Source organism: Pan paniscus, chromosome 3 (genome assembly GCF_029289425.2).
Source record: "Pan paniscus chromosome 3, NHGRI_mPanPan1-v2.0_pri, whole genome shotgun sequence".
Classification (NCBI taxonomy): Eukaryota; Metazoa; Chordata; class Mammalia; order Primates; family Hominidae; genus Pan; species Pan paniscus.
The window spans coordinates 68,279,712-68,296,659 of NC_073252.2; the positions used below are offsets into that span (position 1 = coordinate 68,279,712).

General features: G+C 33.3%; 1 protein-coding gene across 30 annotated transcripts in view; it reads right to left on the bottom strand.

The window, feature by feature from the left end:
- ADGRL3 (adhesion G protein-coupled receptor L3) overlaps positions 1–16,948 on the bottom strand; it is an 861,253-nt gene that overhangs the window by 562,474 nt on the left and 281,831 nt on the right. For all 30 annotated transcript variants that reach the window (XM_057302095.2, XM_057302097.2, XM_034958747.4 and 27 more), the window contains one exon: positions 3,809–4,036. In XM_057302095.2, the coding sequence (XP_057158078.2) occupies positions 3,809–3,863 (55 nt within the window). In that variant the 5' untranslated portion in view covers positions 3,864–4,036. The remainder of the gene's footprint in view (positions 1–3,808; positions 4,037–16,948) is intronic.

The window sequence follows — 16,948 nt, forward strand, 5'->3', positions numbered from 1 at the left end:
TGATATTTATTAACCAGTTGATAGATAAACAGGATTATAGAGCCAGTAGGTGGCAGAGCTGGAATTTCATCTCTGGTCTGTCAGGCTTCAGAACCACAGTCTGTCTGTCCCAAGAACATGGAAGAGGCAGATGGTCAATGTTTCTGCCTCACCTGCTCCCAAGTGACCAGGAGAGTTGAGATGAGATTCTATGTAAAGAGGAATGGCCTTGATAGGAATTGGATATCTACTGCCAGCAAGAACAGAGCTCAAAAGCCAAGTCCTTGATTTTAAATTCCCTCTGTGTCCCTTAGTAGCTGTGTGACCTCAATTTACTTTACCACTGTGTACCTCAATGTCTTTACCTGTAAAGATAGTGATTATGATAATAAGAAATAATAAAAAATAAGCCCATGCAATTATAGTGAATATTAAGTGAACTAAAACATTAAAAGTTTATGGCTATAAAATCAGTAGTCGTCATCATTATTTTCTCTGAGGAAAGGGATAGCAATTCAGATCATTACCCAGAAGAATTAATTCCCAATGGTCAAGAGGGCAAAAATTCTGGACATCTCAATAACAGTAGCAAGGAGACGTCAGCAGAGGATATGTTGGAACCAAAAGTACTTCTATAACTGTGACATACATTTTAACCCAGTCATCTAAGGTTTCAAGTTATGCAGTATTCTCTTAAGCCAGGATTGATAGGGACTCTAAAAATTCCTATCCTATTATATTTCAGCACTTGATCAAAGGTACATTTTTCTATTTATAAGCAAGTTAGGTTCCAAAAGGCTGCTTATAAAGCCCTTCATTCACAAGTCAGAAGTGGTATCACAAAGGCAGAAGTAAAAGTCTTCTTAAAGAAGGAAGACAAAACCAACTTGTATTTTCTCAGGTGCAAAGTTTTAAAATAAAGGATAAAGTTTATAAGTAAAAAGCTTCTATATTGTTTTGTCCTCTATGGTTCAAAACTCAAGATAATATTGAATAGTCCACATAAAACGGAAATGATTACTTTATTTTTTTAACCCAGAGTATTTTACCTACCAGGTTAGTCTTTTATGTGTCCTATTATTATACTAGGGGTTGATTTAATACTTCTAAGAATTACCTGGAGATATTCTCTCTCTCTCTGTTTCTGTGTGTGTGTGTGTGTGTGTGTGTGTGTGTGTGTGTGTGTGTGTCTGTGTGTGTGTGATTTCAATGCAGACTATCAGTTCCCAAACCAAGACCCAAGACCCATGGCTCAGCCACATTTAGGGGTCCACTGAAATACATAGTATGTGTCAGTTTTAGGGACCAGGAATTTTAGTTCTGAAAAAGGAATCTTTCTTACAATGTCTGTTTCTGCTATTTTTAACCTAATTTTCTCTAACAAAGGTAACTTTAGATTGATCTTTTGAATACGAATTGTGTGTGTGTAAATATATATGTAGATATTTTTCTTTTTTTCCTTAGTATCAACATTAAATATATCAGCTTTTACGGCTAGCTAATTCCTGGTCGTTATAATTTACTGGAACAAAAATTAACTAGAGGGATAGATTATATGATGAAGGAAATTCACATGTTCAAGCACTTAATATTTTCTATGCACTGTACTACATTATTTACATATGCTATTTATTTTATTCTCAAAATAACATTATAAGGGAGGAATTTTTATCACATAAAAAATCTAATTTAAGTCATCTTTATATATATGGATAATTAGAAAAGCATTGTCTCAAGTAACATAATTATTTTTATTTTCCCACATCACAAAACGTTATATGTGCCCATGCAGAGAATGTGAATGTATAAGTATATGAATTAAGAAAATATTTTGAAATTTTAAACAAATTTGCTTAAAACAAGATGGTTGAGATTGTTGAATAAGTAGGATACTCCCATTTTACAAATATCTCTACCTTATAATATAGTGAATTGTTAGAACTAAATATGTTGCATCCAGGGAACTTTAGAGGAAAACGTCAAAGGAAGTTATTTTACCCAGTATTTAGAATGACAGCAAAATGCAATTCATGTTAAAACTTAAGAACACAGGCCAGATTCAGAATTGCATCACTGACGAACTACAATGGGTTTCTGTAATCAATTAAAAACCAAAAGTGAGCTAAAGAGGCTAAAAATTCATTTCAGCTGCTTGCTACACTATAATATTCTGAGACCTAAGCAGTGGCAAATACAGCTGTGTCCTTTTTTCTTTGCTATAATTATCATCAACATATGAGACAGTGACTATATTACAACATTTTCATCTTAGTGAAAAAAATCAATGATAATTAGCCAAAAACATTAAATTGTGTAAGAGGAACATACATATAGACTTTAATTTACCAGGTTTGAGAGAGATTCAGTGAATATTACTCTAAGTTGTACAGAATATAAATGTCTCGCTTATATATTAAATAATGTGATATATTTTATAAAATTTGCAAAGGTACATCCTTTCTAAACTATCATATTTCTGTTATAAATACAAAGATGTCTAAATGAACAACATTAAGTATACATGTCTATTAAGTATATTAGCATGTTTCCATAATCACACCTTTCTTTAAAAAGTGAAAACACACATTAATATTATTTTGTTATTGTGTATGTTTTCATTTTTTTTTTGAGACGGAGTCTCGTTCTGTCACCCAGGCTGGAATGCAGTGGCACGATCTTGGGTCACTGTAAGCTTTGCCTCCCGGGTTTATGCCATTCTCCTGCCTCAGCCTCCCGAGTAGCGGGACTACAGGCATCCGACACCGTGCCCAGCTAATTTCTTTGTATTTTTAGTAGAGACGGGGTTTCACGGTGTTAGCCAGGATGGTCTCGATCTCCTGACCTTGTGATCTGCCCAACTCGGCCTCCCAAAGTGCTGGGATTACAGGTGTGAGCCACGGTGCCCAGACGTTCTTTTGATTTTTTATTTGTTTGTGTTTTTGCATTTCAAGGTATAGTACCAAAACAATTTCCCTTTATTGGGAGGTTATAGTTTGTGTTCTGTATATTAAAGATTGTGCAGAGTAGTAAATACTCAGAGAAAAAATAATTACTTGGTTTTGGAAAGCAGATACTTTTGAATAAGTGGGATTTTACTTTTGGAGTTTTCTTTCAAATGCCCACATTTACTACATTAAAAATGTTTTTTTAAGTACGAAACTATGCAAGCCAAAAAATTCACAATAAATGAGATAATTAATATTTCAGCTGATTTTCCAAAAGTGTAGTAAAGACTAAAAATAAAATGCAAGAGCTCTTTTTAAAAAGCCTTTTGGTTTTAAATACATTTCAATAGGCACTTTAAGAAATGCAACTGGAAACTCATAACTATTTCAGCTTAAAATACACATTATGGGCTGGGCGCGGTGGCTCACGCCTGTAATCCCAGCAGTTTGGGAAGCCAAGGAGGGCGGATCACGAGGTCAGGAAATCGAGACCATCCTGGCTAACACTGTGAAACCCCGCCTCTACTAAAAATAAAAAAAAATAAAAAAAAATTAGCCAGGCGTGGTGGTGGGTGCCTGTAGTCCCAGCTACTCAGGAGGCTGAGGCAGGAGAATGGCGTGAACCCAGGAGACAGAGGTTGCAGTAAGCCGAGATCGTGCCACTGTACTCGAGCCTGGGTGACAGTGCGAGGCTCTGACTCAAAAGAAAAAAAAAAAAGAAAGAAAAGGAAATACACATTATGTTCTTTTATTTTAACTTACTCATACTAACATATGATAACGAAAAACTACAAAGCAGTCTCAGAGAAAAGATCGCAAGGAAGTGTCCAGTATGAATAAGTGAGACAACATTAAGCATTACACAAAAATCTGAAAAATCTTACCATGAATTATTGGAGCTAAGAGCATCATGAAAATTAGTAGCTGCGATGGCCACATGGCTGTCTACTCAGGTATGGAGTATTCCTCAAGAATGACTGTTCAAATGTGAAACAAAATACGTATATTTCTAGTTTCTCTTCTGTATTCCAAGACTGATGATTTTTCTTCAAATTAAAAAGAAAAAGAATAATTTCTCCAAAACAGAAACACCAATATCCCAAATCTGAAACCTGCAAAAAAGAAAAAAAAAAGGGTTATTGTATAAAATAAGTAAGTAATCCAAAGACATTATTTATACAATACATATATTGCCATCATGTTTATATCCTGGCCTCAGATCTTAATGAAATAAACATTTCAGTCTCTACTGAGCAAATTAACTGAAATATACTGATTTTTTTTTTTTTTTTTTTTTTTTAAGATGGAGTCTCGCTCTGTCGCCCCTGCTGGAGTGCAGTGGCGCGATCTCGGCTCACTGCAAGCTCCACCTCCCGGGTTCACGCCATTCTCCTGCCTCAGCCTCCTGAGTAGCTGGGACTACAGGCGCCTGCCACCACGCCAGGCTAAATTTTTGTATTTTTAGTAGAGACGGGGTTTCACCGTGTTAGCCAGGATGGTCTCGATCTCCTGACCTCGTGATCCGCCCTCCTCGGCCTCCCAAAGTGCTGGGATTACAGGCGTGAGCCACCACGCCCGGCCTTTTCTTTCTTTTTTTTGAAATGGAATTTCGCTCTTTTTGCCCAGGCTCGAGTGCAATGGCACGATCTCGGCTCACTGCAACCTCTGCCTTCCGGGTTCACGCGATTCTCCTGCCTCAGCCTCCCGGGTAGCTTCACCCCAGCTAATTTTGTATTTTTAGCAGAGAGGGGGTTTCTCCATGTTGGTCAGGCTGGTCTTGAACTCCCGACCTCAGGTGATCCACCCGCCTCAGCCTCCCAAAGTGCTGGGATTACAGGTGTGAGCCACTGCGCCTGGCTAAATATACATATATATTATACCATGGTAAAGCTTACACAAAGTAAGCCCCATGGGGTTATACCACAGTATAATTATACCACAGTATAATTTCACTAACATTAGAATAGTAAAATATTTAATTCATCACTGTTACCATAAATAAGTTTAAAACAAAAGGTAAATATATGAGTCTTACTTTCATCTCAGGCTGCAATATTCATTCAGAAATTATTCTACATATTAACTACATTACTTTTCTAAACATCTCTGTAAATCTGTGAACATCATAGATTTATGTTTACAAAAGATGTTACTCTTTTTGTTTGAATGTCAAAAGCTTCATTCATACTGAAAATCAAGGCAAAGTTATTATCTAAATAACAATGTACGATGATTAAAGACAGATTATTACGCCCGAAATTTCATTTTCATTTATGTTTCATTTATGTTATTCTAAATAGCTTCTTTTTAACAGTAAGCATATAGATACAAACTAAATTAAAATGCAGTTCGAACATCATTCATTCAACAGAGGTTAATTGAATGCGCACTAAAATACAAAGCAGTGGTCTAGAAACATGGAATAGAGTATTTAAGAAAACATGCAACCTATTCTCCAGGATTGTACAATTCAAGATGAGGAATCTTGCTTAGAGGTGTCAAACATTAATAACTTTAAGCACTGAAAAAGTAACTTTATTGAACCAAACTAGTGTAGTTGCCTCCTCTTCAAGTCTTCCCAAGATTTATCTTAGGAAACCAAAATACTAAAGGAACATAATCCAAATCCTGAAGACACCATCTTTTACAATCAGCACCTTTCAAACTGATCTATCAAGCACAAATTGGGCCTTCCTTCCTTTCTTCCTTCCGTTCTCTTCCCTTCCCCTTCCTTCCCTTCCCCTTCCTTCCTTCCTTCCTTCCTCCTCCCTCCCTTCCTTCCTTCCTTTTTTCTTTCATTCTTTCTGTCTTTCTTTTCTTTTTTTTTGTCTTGGAGATTGATACATATTTTCAATAATTTCAGAGTTTTAGAATTAAATTTTAAAATCTTCTCAAAAGGGATATTCAAAATTGTTTACTGATGAATGTATTAATACACTTCATTCTGTCAAAATAAAAACCAAAGTCTTTACTAAAAGGCAAAAATTACACAAATTTATCAGATGTTTTGATATTGTTATTTACGGCATGGTAGTTAAGAGCACGCATTCTGGAGCCAGACAACCTGATCTCAATTACTGTCCTACTACGTTGGGCAAGTCATTTAACTATATAGCATCTCAGTTCTCCTGTCGATGGTCATTTAACTATAGCATCTCCATTTTTCTATCTGTGTAATGGGTAGGGTGATATTACTTAATTCATATGGTTCTATGAACATTAAATGAGTTAAAATTTGTAATTTTTAATTATATAAAATACGTAATAATAGCCAAGAACAGTGCTGGCATGTGGTAGGTGCTATAGCATTAGCAATTATTTTAACCTACTCATCCTTTCAATGTGAATCCATAAGAAGCAAGATCATTTGATAATTTAACTAAAAAATATTTATTGATTACTATTGTATACATAGGCTCCTACAGTACTAAATATGGACACAATATATATAAAGAGTTTTCTCTTTAATTTCATTGATATTATGGGAAACAAAGCTCATTCTAGATAATCTCATAATATTTTACCTTTACAAATAGAGAAAGCATTGACAAGAAACGAAATATTTGGTTGAGATAAAACAGAAACTAAGTGAAAAGGAATTATGGCAACATTTTCATTTTGTTTTCTCTTACCCAACTCTGACTCACAAGAAAACCTGAAAATCTATTCTCAATTGTCATAAGTGTATAACTCAGAAAAGAAATTTTGAAAGCAATTGCTAATTTAAAATTACATTATTTAACATGCACAAAATAACTGACAGCTACTTGAAGAGGGATATTGAAGTTGACAGATAATTGTCAGATTCATGAACAAGATCACAATGCTCTATCCTAACAAACCTCAACATTCTTTTTCTGTGTCTTTTTTGTCTTCCTCTGTGACCATGGAGTATACGAGAGTCAAAAGTTGGTATCAGGAGATGTATGTATACACACACATACACATACACGTGCATACACAAAAATAGAAAGTAAATGTATATATAGCATTTCATTACTGGAAGAAATTATGAGCTGCCATCTAGATGAATTATTTATTCATTTTCTCAAACATGTATACTAAATTTCTACCACAGTAGATTTGATAGAAAATGCAAATTAGCAGAACAGTTTTTCTCACAACCCATACTGTAGTGAAAAAAAAAAAAAACAGGACACAGTAAATGAAGTCACAAGATAGAGAGTTAACCTTCCTTTAAGTACTTATCACATGCTACACATTGTGCTAGATATTACACAAATTTCCTAATGTAATTATCTATATAAATATATAAAGCAGATAACATTGTTCCATGTTTACTGAGAAGGAAAATCAGACATGTTATGTGTCTAGAATTTCAAGCCAAATTACTTCAACATTAGTGCTCTTTCCTCTATGGCACAAATAAACAAGAAAATGGATGAAAATAATTAGGAACGTTAATTGTGCAAAGGAAGGGTACAACACGGGATTTCCAAAGAAGACTTAGGCCTTGTTTAAATGAAACTTTATTTGATTGTGAAGAGTGGAGAACCCGGAACAGCATGGAAACATGAGGCAGGCAGGAAAGCACGCAGAGAGGACAAAGAACACACAACGGGTGGTGCTTTTCAGGACACCACCCTAATTACAGTGGCGCATTTTTCAGAGGAGGAGAGAAAATTATTTCCATAGTGAAAGAGGAGTATTGCTATTGTTAACTCTGGCTTCAATTACAACTGGAATCATTTATTTCATATGATACATATTTTACAATGTTGAAACAATGGGTGAAAGTTATTTATAGAAAGAATAAGGAAGTACATACCTATTAGTTATTAATAATGATTTCTTCTAAGGTATTGCAGCAGGACATAGAGCCATCTCTACTCGGGCATTTGACATTTGATTTAGGCATAGGGATTTGTTTCCATAATTATAATGTAAATAGAGGTGGGAAACGGAATTTATAAGAATAAAAGCTATTATTTGAAGAGGGTGACGTTCTCACATTCCAGCCTCACCGCCTGCCTCTCTCTTACTCACAACTCCAATACTGTGCTAATTAGAGGATATATATCATAAACTTGCAATAATTATACAATATAAGTTTTAATAGCTAATAGATTTCTCATAACCTACAGAAATATATATCACCACTCTGAATTATAACAGTTTTTTAAAAGAAAACATTTTATGATGATTTTTCCATTGAAATGTTGTCATTAACTTCACCAAACAAATTTCTTTTCTTATAAAAATCTTAGTGGTTATCTGTCTTTAAACAAAAGTAAGTTCACTATTCTTCACAATATCCAAAATTTAAAAGTGAAGTTGATTAAAATGACCTAATTTGCATCATTAATGTTTACATTTAGAATTTTAAAGTTGTGTTATTTGACATGAGTTCCACTAAAAGTTACAAAAGAATACAGTATGGAAAGAAATTCTACAAAAACCTTAAATAAGTAAAGTGTTCCCTCATCAACTACTTGGAAACTTCCTTACTTATTAACTATGCTAATTTTTATTCAAATCTAACACAATTATACTCTAAAAGAATTTGAAATTTTTTTGTTATTCCTTTCAACAAAAGTAAGTCTTCCAAACAGGAGACATTGATTTTACTTTCTGGAAACTTTCATCTTGAATTCTGGTGTCAAAATTGTTTCCCCAGTTTTATTTTTTAATATTCTCTTCTTTTCAAATCATGCTAAAAATTTATATTTCTATCTTATATTAGCTTCCTTTCTATACACCAAACAGAGGTTAACATTAGAGTCTCAAAACTGCTTATCCTGGGAATGTGTTAGCTACTCTTAAATCACATTTCTGTAAGACAATTTACTCTCAAACATTCCCCAAAGTATACTGAATATTATTGTACCTTTTCTATCATAATACCATAGACAAGAAACTATATCTTGTTTATAAATGTTTAAATTTCCCCAACTCTTAACTTTTCACTTGTTATAAATTCTAACTACAAATTCTACTTCAATATTGACTTTACAGATTTTTATTAATCCATAACTTATTTTGCATATTTACTCATATTTGTCATATACTTTTTGGAGGCCAATGTTTTCTGACATGTTTGGCACATACGAAATATAAAAACTGCCATTTGGCATTATTGTAATGGTGAATTGGTATATAGACCTATAGCCTAATTGCTAATTGTAATACAGGAGTTTCCCATTAAGCAATGTTTTTGTTTGTTTGTTTGTTTGTTTTTTTCATTGTTCCATAGAGGGAAATCATAGCTATGACCTTACAACTTACTTTAGGAGCATTCAGAATTATCACTTGGGTGTTATCTGTGTTCTTCCAGAGTTAGTATTTGGACTTTAAAATTTGAAAAATTTAAAGCCATTTTAGTTTAAAAATCAAAACAAGCCTTCTCCATAAAGTACCTTTTTAATGATATAAAATTAATTTATAGTAACGTGGCATAAAATTGTATCAAGGTATAATTTGGCACCTTGATAAAATGGTAAAAATAATATAACACTGACGTATGGAGAAAAGAAATAAGGACAGGCATCGTGGCTCATGCCTGTAATCCCAACACTTTGGGATACCAAGGTGGGAATATTGCTTGAGGCCAGGAGTTCAAGACCAGCTTGGTCAACAAAGCAACACCCTGTGTCTACAAAAATAATGAAAAAGAAGTGATATAAATTACAAAGAAGAATAACCAGTTGTTTTATTTAATCATTTGTCACTTCATTAACAAGTAAATATCTGATATCAGAGCAACAAAGTAATCATGATTTGTGTGCACATAGCTCTCTACCTTTGTAAATAATATCTGTCCATAGTAACCAAAGATAGCCAAGCATTTCTTAGAAATTTAACTTAGTAAAACTAGAAAATATATTTCAACTAGAGTAATTATGCATAAATGCTTAGGTGAGGGACTTAAATGCTTATTATTCAATTCAAGATTCCAGTATTTCCATTATTTTACAATATTGCAGAATCATAGGTACATTACAGCAATGCTTCATAATCCATGCCCTACGAAGTGACAGAGGACATCTCTCACAAAAAAATTATCTTTCCAAAAGTGGTTCTACATGGAAGACTCCTTCTGATGTGAATGAGAGCTCTATGATACAATTAACCCAGGGGAAAAGAGTAGGACAGCAAGAAGAAAAATTCCCTGAATATAACACAGGTTCTTTCCATCACCATCCTATCAAATGTTAATATATTTGGTATGATCATCATTGAGCAAAAGCAAAATGAGTTTTAAAGGAGTTTGAACTCAGTAAAATATATTATGTTTTGTAAATTTTAGCTATAATTTACAATGTCTGAAACCTACACATATGCTTCTCCTTTAAGGTTTTCTTGTTTTCTTGAAAAATTACATGTATTGTTTCTCAATTTACAGAGTGCATGTGAATACACTATGGAATTGTAAAGCATCATTAGTTTGGGTCCTCCCATTATTCACAGAGTTTCTCCGACTCTGAAAACCAAGGCACTTACAGTAAGACTCAAGGATCTTTTCTTTTTTTTTTCAATATTGACGGAGTCAAATAACCTTATATTAAATAAGTATGAAGAAAGCATTTAACCACTGAGTTTAGTCAGCAGCAACAATGATTTAAATGTTCTAATCATGAATATTTTCTTAAATAGTGCTAACACCCTTTGGAAATTCATAGAGGACAAACTTTCAATCATCTTCTTTAATATTTTCAAGAAACATTTAATTCCACAAATTTACATGTGTGTTTCTTTGTTAATTTATTACAAGTATGCACTGTATTTGGTCATGGGGTTAAGGTAAGATATACAAGGCATAATTCCTGCTTTAAAGAAGGAGGAGGAAGAACCAGTGAAAGAGGAGAAGGAAACAATGAGGAAGAGAAGGAAGATGAGATAATGCAGTAAATACAAGTGGTAAAATATAAATCCAAATTTGATAAAGAAGAAGAGAGTTGAAAAAAAACAGAGGAGATAACACAGCTTGAAAGATCTGGAAGACCTGTGAGAGTGGTAATTGTGCTATAATTTGAAGAATGGCTAAGATCTCACTCAACAGTAGGTGGAGGAAGAAACGTTTTGGATTAAGAGTTGCTATGGTAAAGGTAAAGAGGTGGAAAAAGGCAGCGTGTTGCAGAACTGCAAGTCATCTGGTTTCTCAGGAAGAAGTGAGGAGCAGTAGACAGTAATAGGAAGAATCTATTAGGGTGGAATAGGAAATATTTTGAAGGCTATACCAAGGAATATAAATTCATTTTGATTGGTTTCAAATCATGAAATTTATAATAGTTAAAGGCACGAAATTTATAATAGTTAAAGGCACAAAATATATCAACACATATAAATTACTCCAAGTATTGTCTTTTAAGAGTGGGGGTAAATATTTACAGCAAATATATCCCCAAAACTGTTACAATCCTCTACATTGCTCCTAAATATTCAAACATTTTGTTGCGAATTCAATTTTTTAAATATATTTGGTTTGATATGAGGAGCCTGAGTCAATAGAGGTGTTAAATGAATCAGTATATTAATAAACTATTATTTAGATAGTGACATCACAGAAAAAAATGCAGCTTTTGCATTTTTTAGTATAATATTTTTGTCAGAGTTCCAAATTTGCATAACACAGCTTAGCAGTCATTATGCTATTTGAGATCAAATATTGATTCCAGATAATTACAGCACTTTTAGATAGAATGGTATTGTTCTGCATCTGGCAGTAATGACTTATCTGGGTAGATGTATATTTTACAACACATTCAAGTCAAACACAACTTGGAAGAAATTTCGTCTATAATAAATATGTATTTACCTTGACCTAGAATTGAATGTAGCCATATTTTCCTAGTCCTTTATATCTGCACAGATTTTTTTTTTTAAACTAAGCTACTGTTTTCAAGTATAAAACATCAAAAAGTCTGGGTCATGAGAAGCAGCATGAATACAGGACATAATAGGAGCTTTAGAGTGTGAAAAGGACAGTTTTAAGTCCTTTCTCTTTGAGTTGTGAGCTGTATGACATAAGCAGATTATTTAAATTTTCTATACCCTAATGTTCACATCTGAATTTAATACTTATTTTACCAGGTGGTTTAAGGCTTAAATAAAGGTAATATATATAAGAAGCTATAAAGCTTCCTGGCAAGAGTAGGCATTCAATCAATGAGAAAAATTCTTGTTCTCATTTAGTGAAGGATTTATGTTTAAAAGTGGGGTTATAAATGGTAAATGAGATTGCATTTAGTGGTAAGTGGGATAGAAGAACATTCGATAAAAGATTGTGAGTGGTCGACTAGAAAAGGGGATAGAATCAGAAGGTCCATTGTAAATACCATGCTTTTAGAAGATTAAATTGGTCATGGTACATAGGAGAAAATGGAGAGAAAAGAAAAATACCTTAAGCAATCTGTGTCAGTAACAATATTTGCCAGAGTTAGTATGGTGGGAGTTCACAATGACCTATAAGTCCAGTATGTGATTTAAATTAATAGATTATTTGAAGAACGTTAAGTCAACAATTTTTCAAGTTGTAGAAATGTCACTGTTATGTCTTGTCAGTGTGGAAGTAAACAAAAGTCAGGAGGGAAAACAGAAGGAAAAAAACATAGGATGGGCACGGAAGATACAGTAAAAAGTTGAATCAAATTGGGAGTAGGGAGAGTAGTTCAGGTATAAAGTGACACTTGCACTAGAACTTTGAGTCATGCCTCCATTCTTCCCTCATTTCTTCCCTGCAATCCCCTACATAAGTTTCAGAGAGATCAGAGCAAGGAAGACTTATTTCTCTTCAGTGAATTTTATGGTTAACCTTAATTTTAAGGTTACCCAAAACATGTTTCAAGCAATGAAATACTAAATCTCAACACATCATCTGAAACACTGGCAAATAATATTTATTTTTTTATCGCTGGAGTAAAAAAGGCACTTCCCCTTATAATTATATTTTAAATACATAACTTGATGCTAAGTTAGAAGACAATCTCTCTAGGGTAATTTTAATAGGAAACTTTTCTAGCATAAAAGTTTCATTTAATTGTCTCTCAGGTAGTGTTGTGATCTAATAAATGTCTATTAATGTTTAGAAACAAATTTATATTTAATGAACATTGCTATTTTTTGGCTTTAGAGCAGCACATCTATTATCTATGAAACAGATTAATGTTCGACACAGGATCACTTTCTTGTGAAGTGCCCTTGAGTTAACATCTTTTCTGAGATCCCACAAAGCATTTGATTGGAGAACATTACCAATAGGCTTTGATAATATTTGTCTATATTGATATGTTCAGCTGGAAATAAAATCAGTGAGTTTTAAACTAAAGGTGTATATAAATAATTATGTTAAAATCAATTAATTTGGAAAACACTTGCTTGACTCCCCAATAATTAAAACTAAAAAATGAACCTCATGTTCTTTCTATATATACAATTGGTAAGATAGAACTTTTGCTCTTTAAAAATAAAATCACGCATAAAATCTCAAATATTCATGATAACTAGTTATGAAAAACAAGTCTAAATGAACATAGCTATACTTTTAAAATATATTTTAAAAATTAACAATTATTAACAATATGCCATTTAAGACAATAATCAAGGATTGATTTTTATGATTCCAAGTCTACTAGAAATCAGGAAGGGCAAGTAAGCTACACTTAAAACATTCAGAACATAATAGGTGTCTACTTCAAAGTAAATAAATCCAGTTCAAACAGGAATGTATGAATTTATTCCAAAATCTACAGAGAACCAAGAAAAATAATCATCTACCTAATAATAACTACTAACATTTATTAAGCCCTTACTGTGCCAGACACTGTTCTGAAAGCCTCCCATGTATTAACTCATTTAATTGCTTCTAACTATAAACATTATTGTATATCCTACAAAAACTCCATAAGGAAGGGGCTATCTTATTCCTAATTGGCAAATGAGGAAATCGAGGGATGGAGAGTTAAAGAACTTGTTGAGGCCACATAGTTAAAAGTAATCATCTAAGCAGTCTAGACCCAAGGTTTGTGTTTTCAGTCATTAGATTCTACTGCTTCTCATCACCTGTACTGACTACAGATTCTGTAGCATACCTTATGTAAAGGAGCTTATGTGAGGAGCTTTCAGCTAGGTGTGATTAGTCTTTAACTTGCAGGTTGAGTGGAGTGAGGTGAAGACCTAGAGTATAGCTATACACTAAAATATTAAAACAAACTTTAGCCTGCAAGAATCATGTTGTAAACAGAAGGCCTTCAATAACTTCACTCTGAATAATTTTTATCTGGCATTATATATGTCTTTGGCACATCTGAAGAGATAGCAATAACCCATTTTACTCATGCATGTATTGGGTAAATGAAGGGCAACATCACAGATTTCATTAGGAGAGTAACCAAGAACCATGATCTTCCAGGATCTCAGAAGGCAAGCAAGTGCTTTTTAAGTTACAGCAAAAGTTGAAAACAATCAGAAAAAAAGAAAGGTTTTCCCAAATAAAAGTTTTTAAAAGATTTTAAAATATATCAATGTGATTTCAATCAGTAAGAGTATTTAATTCTGTTATTAATTTTCCTTAAAAGGGAACTGAGATTATTCTGAATATTACTGAGAATAACCAAATATATCTTCAAACTTGAATTAGTTGTGACATTCTCATACTAATTCTAACTCAGAGATGGAACTTGGTGTATGATAGGTCAACGTATCCTCAAATGTTTCTAATATTTGCTGGATTTTTACTATCTTAGAGCCTTTATGATTAGGATAGACTAATAAGCCTTATACCTATGGCAACTGTATAAATAAGATCACCTGAGTAGTTCATGATTGATAATTGTGACAATATATCGCATCTAGTGACAATGTGTGTTATAAATGGAATTACAGGATTTGATTTCAATATAAAATCAGTATCATCCGTATCCTGTGAAATTCGAAAATCATTATCAATGCAACTGGCATTATAGCCAAGTTTGGTTAAAAAAAATTCCATAGCCGGGCGTGGTGGCTCACACCTGTAATCCCAGCACTTTGGGAGGCCGAGGTGGGCGGATCATGAGGTCAGGAGATCGAGACCATCCTAGCTAACACAGTGAAACTCTGTCTCTACTAAAAATTCAAAAAAATTAGCCAGGCGTGGTGGCGGGTGCCTGTAGTCCCAGCTACTCGGGAGGCTGAGGCAGGAGAATGGCGTGAACCTGGGAGGTGGAGCTTGCAGTGAGCCAAGATTGCGCCACTGCACTCCAGCCGGGGCAACAGAGCAAGACTCCATCAAAGAAAACAAAAAACAAACAAACAAAAAAACAACAAAAAAAAAGCATTCCATAGCTGAGACTAATGAGCTTTAAATATCTTCTTAAATAATCCAAATCATATTAAGCTACAGTATGCATTTCAGGGTCTAAACTAGGAAACATCTCACTTCTTAACACTGTTTCTCTGAAAACAATGACAGTTTCTAAGTAACTGACTTAAAAATAAAGCCTAGAATAGAGAAGTTGTAAGAATTGAGGTAGTAAAGTCAAATTCATCCTATTCCAACTCCTTCCAGTGGATAAGGAAAAAATACACATTTACTTACACTTTCTTTGAACACTTTCCAAGACAAAGAGGAATGCAGGGGAAGGTATATCTCATCATGAGCTAGATTAACATAACATAGTTTCACTGGGGTTTGGTTATCATGAGGGTCAGTCACATATATCTCTTTCACATAGACAATTTGAGTTTAAAACGCTTGATATTCACATTTTTTAAAAATTTCAATATTTTTTCAAAAGGGGCTTAAACAGTAATGAGAAAAGATTACTGTAAAATAATGGAAATAAATACATCTATAGCAGAAAAATTAACACATTTAAAAAATTCTTTACATAAAAAGGATATCTGTATAATAAGTCTTAAATTGTTCTTGAGATTATGAAAGAAATGTGGTCTCTTTTGCAATTCACAAAATATCGCAATATAATTTTCCCATATTTCATTCTTAGTAGTTAGTGTATCAGTAGCAACCAGGCAAGAGAGAAAATACACATGTCTTGAAATTATCTCATCTCAGTACGGTGCACCTAAGTGGGTCTCAAATTAAGCACCTTTCTTAATGGCCCATTATAGAATATCAGTGCCTAAAATACCCAAAGGGAGGCAGGGACAATTACCGCCAAGGGAGAGTTTCTAAAGTTGTGCTAGATGATGCAATATTTCTGCTGTAACTTTAGCCTGATTGACAGCTTATTTAAATACATATTTATGGTTTTAAAATCAATAGCTAACATAGTAAGTTTACAAAGACACATTTTGAAAATACAAGTTCAACAACGTATTTTTTACAGTAATGGTTTGATAATTTGCATTTATACGCAGCTACCAAATTATGTAATAGGTGGTTTTACAAAAGCTAACTTTTAAAATAGATGATTGAGCCACAAAGTATAATCTCCATGGGGAAGAATATAATACTGAAAGTAATTTTAATCTCTGAAGTTCTTCATAATTATACATAATTATTGAATTATTCAATTATAAGAACACCTAAAATGCATACAACTTAGTAGAATAAAATAATAATAACAGCTTTTTTGAAGGGTTCTTAATAGGTGCTAATACACTGATGACATTATTTCATTTCATTCTAACTATGATAATGTTTAATATTTGGCTCCAGCTGGAAATAAAGTAAGGGAACACAAATTGACTGTGATGGAAAATCCATCAGAAACAATCAAGCTGGCAGATTATTAAAAATATGATATCTAATACTCTTAAGCTAACATTTTATTTAAATCCTCGCAAAATTGACTTCACAGTGATGACCAATAAAGCAGTGATGACCTAACTAAGGAAAGTATTAGGTAGGGATATTGACATTCCAACTTCCAGGATAAGAAGACTGCTTTGCAGTCAAAAACATCTCCTCAGCTTTTAGGGCTTTAATTGGTAGTCAAAATGGAAAATTGGTAGGCAAAATGGAAATAGATCCAACAAGTGGAATGGATCCATTTGTTCCATTCATCTCACTTAGTTAGCTTTATCAGTGTAGAAATTTAACTGGAGCAGCATTAGGATAAACT